At 40.8% G+C, this 11192-nt stretch overlaps 1 protein-coding gene across 1 annotated transcript in view; it reads right to left on the bottom strand.

Moving 5' to 3' along the window:
• The window catches only part of USP53 (ubiquitin specific peptidase 53), a 41674-nt gene that overhangs the window by 23397 nt on the left and 7085 nt on the right, over window positions 1-11192 (bottom strand). Inside the window, exons 2-5 of the mRNA XM_018560218.1 lie at window positions 6286-6378; window positions 5735-5869; window positions 2962-3075; window positions 2795-2877 (exon numbers count right to left, since the gene is read on the bottom strand). Coding sequence (XP_018415720.1) covers window positions 2795-2877; window positions 2962-3075; window positions 5735-5869; window positions 6286-6378 — 425 coding nt within the window. The remainder of the gene's footprint in view (window positions 1-2794; window positions 2878-2961; window positions 3076-5734; window positions 5870-6285; window positions 6379-11192) is intronic.

The following is an 11192-nucleotide window of genomic DNA, read 5'->3' as shown; positions in this document are numbered from 1 at the left end:
ATATATTATATATATATATACAGAACCGAGGTCACGTCGGATAAACAGATACCAAACATGTCAAACCATAAAATTGCGTTCGCCCGTGAAGCTGCAAAAAACTTCAATACCCAAAATTTCCCATAGGCGACGTTTTAAACGCTTTCACCGCTCATCAGTTTAGTAGTAACAGTGATTGATGGCCCTAGAATTATTGCTCTAATTCTGACGTTTGCGGCGATATGCAACGTGTAGTGCAATTGTCATTTTTGCACGTATGCGCACCGACGCGTGTGTATGTGCATGCACATGGGGGAAGGAGGACTAAGATTTTTATTTTTTTTGCATATTTTTCTTTTTCTTATATGTGACTTTAATTTAACATTTTTAAACACTTTTTTCATACACTAACCTTATTGCTATCACATAGGGGGCTAACAAGCCCCCTATGTAATAGCAGATAGGGTGTGACAGGTCCTCTTTGTGGAGACATCAGGGGTCTTCCAGACCCCTAATGTCACCTAGGGACCCCAAATAAGCTGAGGAAGCAGAAATCTGCTTCCCCAGCTTTTTCTCCTGGCTCCAAGAGCCAGAGAATGTAAATGGTGACTCCAGAAGTGATGTAATACAAAGCCGCTGAATCTCTCTCCAATCATTGCGGGGAGACCCGCCGAGCCGGTCCCAGGCACCACACAGGGACAGGAGAGCCCGGGGAAGCTGCCGATGGTGGCCCCGGCGGGGGTCAGCACCGTTTAGTACAAACAATCCGGTGGCTGTATAGACCCCAGATCGTTTGTACATTTACAGCCATTGCCTGCTGTTAAAAATGACACCAAGAACACGGCTGCTGCAGCAGCCATGTTTTTGTTTTAACCACTTCTGCAGGGTGCCGTATATATACATATTGCGGCCCGAAAGTGGTTAAAGGAGTTGAGAATGTCCACAGTAAATTTCAATTAAATTATGCAATCTGGCTGAATCTTTTCAATTGTTGGATACTTGAAGTCAATCTTCACATGATGAATTGTGTAAAAATGCAACTTCTTTAGTAAATCAGCCTCAAAGAATTGATATAATGCAGTATTATAAGAACAGCATGACTGACAGGTGGGGGGAGTTATGTATAGGGCAAAAAATTGGCGATGGCGAGTGGAAAACACTTATCCCAGGTTATAATGCAAATATTAACGTTGAATTCCAGAGTGACATACATATCAGAGAACAGTTCTGCACACAGCCATTCATGCGATTTAGACACCCCTTCCAGACAGCAAAGCCAACTCCTTAACCCCCCCACTGGACTAAGCTGCACGACCTGCTCAAAAAACACTGGTCAGGAACAGTCGCCAATTAAACAATAATGGTATCTTTTCCACCCCAACAATAAATCATGTAAAATAATTAAACAGTAAGAAAAAAAAAAAAAAGAAAAAAACATTGCATTCCATAACTACACATCCAAAACATCGGCACCAAAAGTATCTGTTCTTTGCAATAACTTCCCCCATTTTGAGAAATTATCTACAGTTTTGTTGCGGCTTGCAATACACGAACACAGAATAAAGAAACAAGCTTGAAAGAAAAAAAAATTAGACAAAGCATTCATAAGGCTTCATATAATTATATTCCATGTACTCATTTCTACCAAAAGGTTAGAGCACATTAGCGAAGGCTTGCAGGAGCTAAATTACAGAGTGATCCCATAATCAGACATGCAGTAAAGTAGTTTTTGAAAACGTTGACAGTAAATGATTTCCACTCTGGAGGTCAGGATTTATAAGCTAACGGCTCTTTGTAGCTCTTGCGGCAAATTGAGAAAGGAGCACAATAAGGCAGCGCAGCAGCTCAGTGAAAGAACATCTGCTTGTGTCTGGAACCCCGGGCCCAAATAACATGGTGCACTTTCAGACTGAGTCACAAATGAAAAAGGCTGCAATTTAAATAAAACATTAACATGCTAAAAACCTCCCACGCCTCGGTAACTGCATTATTTATCTGAAGATTGGAAAAACTTTTCCTAACAAAAGCTAAGAAAGCCCATGACTCACTTGAAATAAGAGCGTAGAGTAGAGTAGAGTAATTTTTATGCCACTCATGGCTGAAACAAAGTGAAAAGGTTTTTGACGACTTCTTCAGTCTAACATTTTCATATTAATACTCTTTTACGCGTTTTAAAATTATAGAATTTATAATATGTCATAATTCAAAAGCTGGTAGTGTTGGAGATTTTAGGTCCTTATTCACAAATGATCATGTGGATATCATTATTGGATACCCAAATGAGAACTATATCTGTTGTGTGTGTGAACTGTGCTCATTGCTGATAATACGACTTGAGGGCCCACTCACACTGGTCCAAAGCGTTAATCACACGGTTTCATTCAAATAAAGCACTGTACTACACAACGTACCTACCGTGCATTAACAGCGCGGGAATGCATTGAGATTCATTTGAATGGCACCCCAAACGCACCTCACACCTGCAATTTGGTTGTTCACAATGCATGGTACCGCAATACCATGCAATTAAAAAAAAGTAGTGCATGCACTTCACGTACTGTGACTTCAGTACTGCAGAGGAAGAGTGCACAGGAAGTTACAATCACACTGGAATGTTGGCAGGATCTAAAGATATCTGCCTGTACGTGCAGTGACAAAACATGGGGAAATGTGCTTGTACTGCAGAGATGTACTGATTTTTTTTATTTTGTCAAGACAAAAATGCAGAATAATCTGCAAATGTATATAATAATCTCTACAAATACAAAGTATTAGATGTACAATACAAATGGAACAGGAAACTTTGCACGCTTACCAAAGTGCTGTAGTGGAAATGTAACGAACAAACTCTGTAAAAGGCAAGGGATCGGATGATGCTCCGCAGCTCCTACAAACACACTAAGAAAGAACAAATGTATCAATAATGAATATTTATTTTTATGAGTATGTGTGTAATTGTAAGGTATAAAACAAGCTTCCTACCTGTTCATAAAGAGTCATTGCAAACTTCTGATGGGTTATGCAAGACTTTGAAGTGCACATGTCACCCTCACTATTTGGCACAATATGGAAATGAATTCTTTGTAGTATGTTTTCCTGAAAGTTACAATAAACATTACATAAATGGGCAGATTTAAAAATTAACAAAAACATTGGGAACGGTTTGATAATATTTCAACCTAGTGCTAGAGGTTTTAGTGTAGGGGTGTGATCTTCATATAGAGGAGTTATCTGAAATCTGACTGCAAATACACTTTCATTTTATTTTTCAGGCAGAACTAGGCCACACCCCCTGCTTCTCAGCAATCTAATACGAGAGCTTTTATTGGCCTCTGAGGACTCCAGTACTGAATTGATGCATGGCTAGGGCAGGGCTCGGATCAATCATGGGTGAAGCAAGACTGTGCTAAAGGTCAAAGAAGTCGAGGCCTTCTTTACGTAGATGGTGGACATGGAAACGGGGGATGCCATGGCAGATCAAAAATAGCTGAATGATTTTAAAAGAAAAACTCCAGGAAAATGCTCATTCAGTGGAAAAAAGGGAGAAGGAAGAAAAAGGAAGTTATTCCAAGCTCCGAGCTTCTTCTAACACTGGTCCTTCCAGCCTCTATAATCCTCCTCTGCAGTAGTCTAAGGTCCCATAAATCATAATTTCTATGCACAATGGTGGGAATTTATCAAAACTGGAGCAAACTAAATCTGGAGCAGCTGTGCATGGCAACCAATCAGCTTCTCTCTTCAGTTTGTTCAGTTAAGGTTTGAAAATGAAAGAGAGAAGCTGATTGGTTACTGTGCACAGCTGCTCCAGATTTTGTCTGCTCCGGTTTTGATAAATTTCCTTCAATGTACAGGAGGGGAGGACGCCGAGGAAGATTCCAGTGCTGCAGTTGAGGAGGAGATAGGCTGCAGGGAGTGCGGCGACAGCTGGCTGGGAGATTTGGGTGAATATATGTTATTTTTTATTATTTAGTTTTTTTTGCCTTCATGATTATAGTGAACATTAGTATGTGTGACAGATTAACCAAGTCCGAGAGCCCACTCAGTTATCTTATATCAAATCAAGTGCAGTGCAAGTTTAACATTCTACAAATATATTATAGACTAGACTCAAATATACTCCAATTTTTACAGGCTCTGTTGCCGTGGCAGAAATGTAATGAGAATAATGGCAGCTAAAAGGTATTTGGCTATCAGGACAGTCAGCAGAACAGTATATGAATGCTACACAACTACTCCCTGAAGTACATTGAAATAATCACCCATCCCTAACACAAGGGATAATATCTGCATAATACCCGCTTACTGCATAGAAGGTTAAACAAATATGGATCTCGTTTGGTGGGTTTGTTTGTGGTGTTTTCGTGTATGGTATTTAAAGACAAATTCCAAATGTGAACGGGTTACAAATACAACTTCAAGTTAGCTTGTTTCTTTCCACAAAATAAGAATTAGATTGAAAAACAGGGTCATCCAGCAAGCAGAATGTTTCCTATAGACAGCCCGTTACACAGTTTATTTGCTTTTTCTGACGCCTTTTTATTGTAGGGTACTCTAGAAATTGCAACGAAATGGAAAAAAAAAGGCCGAAATCGAAAATGTTTTTATCTAACTTTTTCCAAATTTTTTTTATAATTTATTTTCATTAAATGTTTTTGTTGTTAATTTTACTTTTAGGTGCTTTGGGGAAATATTAGGGATCTAAACAGACTCACGATATTTCCCTTTTAAAATAGAAAAAGAGATTGGGGACACGGAGTCCTCAATCTCTTTTCCTCCAGCCCCTGTTACAAATTAACAGGAAGCCTCTATACGGAGTGTTCCTGTTCATTCATAACATGAGAACATTGTGGAGGGAATTTATCAAAACTGGAGCAGACAAAATTCGGAGCGGCTGTGCACGGCAACCAATCAGCTTCTCGCTCCCATTTTCAAATCTTAACTGAACAAACTGAAGAGAGAAGCTGCTCCAAATTTTGTCTGCTCCCGTTTTGATAAATTCCCCCCAGTGCGTTTACTATAACCACAAACATGAATGAACAGGAGGTGATGTAGATCTCTTCTCATTCATTCATATTTGAGGATACAGTAAATATACTCTGTCCTCAATTATGTACAAACACTCAGCAATCACAGTGTCTGTACTGCTCTCCTTCCTAACACGCGTGCTGTCTCCGCCCACACACCATTTTGCCGATCTCTGGCAGCAGGCTGAGTGGTGCGGGGAGGAGAGACGCCGGCCGCTCACAGCGCCCTCCTCCCGCAGCACTCGGCCGCCTGTGACAGTTTCTCTCCTCCCCCGCTGGGACACAGAGCAGCGGGGAGGAAAGAAAGCAGGGATGCACCGATATATCGGCAGAAAAGTGGCACTTTCGACAATTAGCCAAAAGTGCCATTTTCAGCGGCCAATATATCGGTGCATCCCTACTAGAAATTATGCACTCTGGCACTATGAACAGTGCTATGCATACCGAGTGTGGCCAAACAGCATTATGGGCAAATACAGTTTAACATACAAGGTAGCGAAATCACTACTAAAGAAAGAACGTTTCCCTATTTTCTCATATGCATCTGAATATATATTTGACAAATCAGCCATATGGATACAAAAAGCAAACAGTCAAAGAACTGCATTACGGAACACCAAAGGACAAGTAAATCCATGAGTGTCCTGGCAGCCACAATTATACTTTCACTGCTTGCAGATCATTGTTTGAGGATTAGTGTAAAAGCAAATGAATCATAATGTTATACTCACAAAACATTCAGCAGCATCATCCATGAGACCAAGCTGAAAACGGTGTTCATCTTTAAAGCTCTCTGCAAGCGCAAGCCTCATGGCATCTGATGGGAGCACTTTCTCACGACTTGTTTGGAACTGTGCAAATAATGACTGAAGGCAATACAAAAAAAACTGCATCACTGACAAGAGTTAACAGATACATTTACATTATTTTTCCATTTACCAAACACTGAAATAAACAACCGTTTTTTTTTTCATCTGTCAGGTACACGTTCCAAATAAAGTACCCAAGAAAATCTCCACCTATACTGTAACTGAAACACCAATTTTGGGTGTTCTGATCCTTTAAATGCAAACATAATAACCGCAGATGAAGAACCTTGATAATACTACATCTACTAAGAAACAGACTTTATGATACAGTAACTATTTCTTCAGGTTAGACCACAATATGATGATAGGTTGCCATGGGTAACTGCACAGAGTTCTCTGCATGTAAGCAACACAATAAGGTGTTACTGCTTTCTAGCAAAAGGACCGCATTCTGAGCAAAGTATGTCAGTTACCTTTAAAGCACAAAATATACAGGCTTCTCCTAAACAAACATGTCCAGTCAGTCCACGTAAACTGCGCCGAAATATATCCAACTGCCATAAAACCTGCAGAAAAAAAAAAAAGTTTTATGTTTGAGATTTGCACTAAAAGATCAATATAATGGGGAAGAGGGAGATTTATCAAAACTGGAGAAGACAAAATCTGGAGTAGTTGTCCATGGCAGCCAATCAGATTTTAGCTTCCATTTCATTTTCAAAGCCTAAATGAACAAACTGGAAAGAAAAACTGATTGATTACTGTGGCCAACTGCTCCAGATTTGATCAATTCCCCCCAATATGTCGGCAAGTCAGGTAAAACGTGATGGAGAAACATTTAAGAAGAAAGGTAATTTCATTTTCAAACAAACTTGTAAGTATAACAAATCATGCCGTATGCTTCAGCCTGGCAAGTCTGCAGTACACACCAACACTGGAATGTACAAATCCCAACAGGAAACTGCAAGTGGCAGCAGATCAACTGTCCTAAACACACACAGGGAGCAAACTATCAAAATCAAGAAGAAAAAAAAACAAGATTAAAGTGACACCAAACTCAAGAGTTGCACCTTAAAAATGTATTCAAGTACCCCAAGTATTAATATTAGTGTATCTTATTTGTGTCTCACTCAGCTGCAGATCTTGATGATGCCATCCCCATACATTCCACATCTGTAAGCATGTTCACACTGTGCAAAGCTGAAGAACCTTGACTGACTAAAGCTGGTCATACACCTATAAATTATCTGCAGATTTTCTATGGTCAGATGGAAAAAGAGCAACAGATTCCTCCATCTACGCTAAACTGTGTGGATGGAGGAATCTCCCACAGGGAAAAGCTTCAGTATCTTGCTAGTCGGCCCCGCTGCCTTTCAAAACACCTGCATCCAATCAGATTGCACTTTCCATCTGACCATAGGCTGATAGAAAAAAAAAAATGTATAAAAAATCTATAGGTGTATGGCCAGCTTGAGAGTGCTGACCCTCTGACTCTGATATAAAGGAAGATTCAGGGACTTGCTAGTTGTACTGTATATAAATGCATATCATGATTTTAATACATGGCTGCATTAAACTTTTGCTTTTGTTTTCTTCCAGGAGCTCAGTTTAAAACAAAGTTCTCAAACTGCCCAATAAACCATAAATGCAGAGGAGTCTGTAACAAAAGGTTTGATTAGGCAAACACATTCAAACACTTTCCACTTTAATCTCATAAAGGAAAAGTATTACAAAGTCAATTGAAGTTCAAAACCATTTCCTTCCTTGTCTGAAAGGTCCCTTGGCGCTTTTAATCAAGTCAGTTTCCATGCGGAAAAGAAACAATTTCTGTGCTAGATAACTTAATATCTTTTCAACATCTAACTTAATATGGCTTAAAATGTACAAGGAAAAAAAAACAACATAGCACTTTCCAAGCAACAAGCAGAGCGGACCTGACAGATGTACACTATAATCACTTTATTTTAAAAGCAGAGTTGTTTTTTTTTAATATGTCTTTGTCATTTTGTAATATATCATTAGCAGCATGAGCAAAGCTTATCAGAGAAAAAGACATCAGGAGAACTTTGATTCAACTGTGGCAGGTGCAGTATGAAAAAACAAAACTTTGCAGTTCCCCAATCTGTTTTACACTCTCACTGGTTTTTATAACTCTCTTCACGTGATACAAGTAAAGCAGCAGTTCAAAGGGTAATTCCAATTTCCCAACAAATGTGTGAAAGTGAAATTACCCCCACAAATCTGTCACCTCCCCCAAGAGTCTTAACATAGGGGGAACCCACACTCCCCCCCGTTAGTCACCTGACCACGCTGACCAATGACGATCACTACTTGCCAATTGCTTCTCATTGGTCAGCATTGTCAGGGGACTATGGGAGTGCAGGGAGGTGTATAGAGTACGAAACGTACACATGCTACTGCCGCTGGTGAGGGAACCCCAAAGGTATGACTACCGGGGGGGGTCAGAGGACAGATTTGAGATTTGTGGGGGTAATTTCAGTTACACACAATTATAATAACTGCTTATATTTTGCCTTCCCTGGTTCTCCTTTTCTCAATATGCTAATTAAATTTTTAACCCAAACCTGTCTTCATTACACACTTTATTTCATCAATGTCATCACTGGGTGTCCTATTCTCTATGCAATGCAGGTAGATTATGTCTGGTGGGAAGGGCTGGGAGAATGCTTTATATAGATTCCTGAAAACATCACAGCACCCTACCTCAGTAAGGCCTTATTCACATTGGACGTACACGTCCGTGCGGCATGTACGCCCGTAAACAGCCAATCCTGGGAGGGACAGGTGCTGCATGTGATTGCGCGCAGCAGCCTGTTCTTCCCTATGGGAGGGATGTGGCTGTACGATGTCATCCATGCCGGTATGGGTGTCCGCAGTTGGACGCAGATAGGATCCATCCTGTCTGTGTCCAAGTGCGGACACCCGTACCTGCACAGATGTGCAGTTCGGGTGTCCGTATGACACTGTACAGCTGCATCCTCCCATAGGGAAGAACAGGCTGCTGCGCGCAATCACACGCAGCACCTGTCCGACCCAGAAACGGCTGTTTATGGGCATGCACATCCAGTGTGAATGAGGCCTAATCTTCTCAGAGCCCTGATGCAAGCAGTGGGTTGGCTCTTTGGAGGAGGTATGCAAGTATCAAACTCCCTGATGGGTGGATGTCATTCTGGAGAAGTGAGTGTTCTTAAGAAGACTACCCAAGGTAATGCCCACGTACGATACTGAGCCTCCATAATTGAAAGAACTGAAATCCAATGAGTCAAAAAAAGGACGGCCAGGGATGGTATGGTTCGGGAGAAAATGGATAGATGATTCTGGATGTTCTCCAGCCAGGAAACGAGAAGGGTTCTCTCTGACTTGCTGCAGCTTTTAATGCACACCATGAGAAGCTAACAATGTACAGTAAAATCAGAGTAAGCTATTTCAGTCCAGGGGAGGAGCCTCTACAACCGTACAATACTGGAGATAAGGCTAGGGCTTGATCCAAATCACAAAATAAAAAATCCCCTAACTTCCCACACTGCTTTACACAATTAGTAAATCTCAATAAGGATATAGAAATGTAGCAGATATTTTGAAGCTAAGCAACACTCGTAAAATGTCTAGTGATTATTCACCAAGGGGCCAGTTATAAAGTAGCTGTATGGCCTTACCACGGCAATAAACACTGCCTAAAGCATACTTGTCATGAAAAACCGAAGGTCCATCCCACTGCTCCCCAAACACAAAAAGCTTTAAAAGCCATTGGTGAAGAAACTGCTCCCCCACATCCCACAGAAACAAAAACTACTCCAGCCCAGCTTGCAACAAAGTTTGGAAGGAAAGGCTGATATCACCATGTCTCAAGGCAGAGCCGGACCCACGAATTCCCAAGAATGCATTCTAGTCTGTTGCAACCAACTGCAGGAGCACATTCTTATGAGATGTTGAGCACCCGGCTCTGCCATCCTGTGATAAAAAACTGAGATGTGCTCTCGAAATATGGAGTTTTTGTTTTCCCTAACAGGGTGGTGCAGCACGGGACAGAGATGACTGAAAAACCCTGTGAATTAATTTTTGACTTTTCTAAGATTTAGGTTGGTTTTAATTCTTTCCTAATACATACATTAAAAGCAATTGTTCTAGATCTGTTTTTAATATACATACTATCTTTCTTTGAGAAAAAGATTTTTCACAGCACTATGGAGTTGTCTAAAGAGAGCAGAGGTTCTTCTTCCGGCTTACTCAGATTCAAAGCCCAATTCCAGCCACAAGAATTGTATTGCAGTTCATAAAGATGCAGATCGACTTTGCCGTCTACCCACCTTCCATCTACTCCCCATAAACCACCAGTATAAATGTGGGTGGAAGTCCAGCTCCCACTCTGGCTGTAGTGCTGCAGGTCTCATAGACCTCTCATCTCCATCCACCTTTCTTCTGGCCAAATCACAAAACAGAACCTGGGGCAATTTGCTTTGTGACTGGCCAGGAAGAGAGGGGGGCCGCATACATACAAATGATCTGCAGGGAGAAGATGGTAGGTGGCTTTACAATAAAGTCATGTTGCAAATTACTGAACGGCAATACGATTATGGTGCCTGGAGTTGGGCTCTAACCATTCGGAGGGAGGCAAAAAAATAAGATGAGCCACTACTGACCCTTTAAAAGTAGATGGCAGAGTTGTAGTAAGGGGGTCTAAAGACTTTGTCAGTGGGGTTTAACATTTTGGAATGGTGGAGACTTCTTTTGCCCTATAGCATTTGCCCTCAAGCTAGACTTCAGCAGCTGATCAGGCAAACTGCGTGTGGATCGATTGCCAAAATTCTATGATCTCTACCCATCAACTACACATTAAAAAAAAAAAAAAAAAATCTCTGCACATTTTGATATACAAGAATCCCAAATGGCAATATTTTTAAGCAGTAAATACAGAAGGAATATTTAGAAAACAAACATCTGATCACATATAAAGACATATACCTAATTCTATCTGCTTGAGTTTTGAGTGAAGTTGACGAATTAGCCTATGTACCTAACGCTGAACTATCTTCTGCAAAAAAATAAACCTTCCTTCTTGCAATTTTTCAAAGAATGGCTATAGTTCCATTTTAAAGCAGACCGTGTATTACAAGGCCCAGTTGTATCCTGAGGAACCTGCCCCATGCCTAAAATACTGCACCAAGAAAAACCCCAAAAAGTTAATTCTACTTAGCATTTTCCCAACCTCCCTATTGCAGGGGGTGACATCACCATCCTTTTGATGAAATCACAGGAACTCAGAATTCCCTGGGATCTCGCTGGAAGAATGGCTTCAGTGCTGCAGGTGTTATTAGTAAAAAGAAATGTCCACGCTAGAAGTGTATCAAGTGCAAATCAAAGA

Source organism: Nanorana parkeri, unplaced genomic scaffold (assembly GCF_000935625.1).
Source record: "Nanorana parkeri isolate BGI_ZX_2015 unplaced genomic scaffold, ASM93562v1 scaffold440, whole genome shotgun sequence".
Lineage (NCBI taxonomy): Eukaryota > Metazoa > Chordata > Amphibia > Anura > Dicroglossidae > Nanorana > Nanorana parkeri.
The sequence above is the reverse complement of the archived record's forward strand: the minus strand, read 5'-3'. Positions and strand labels throughout refer to the sequence as shown.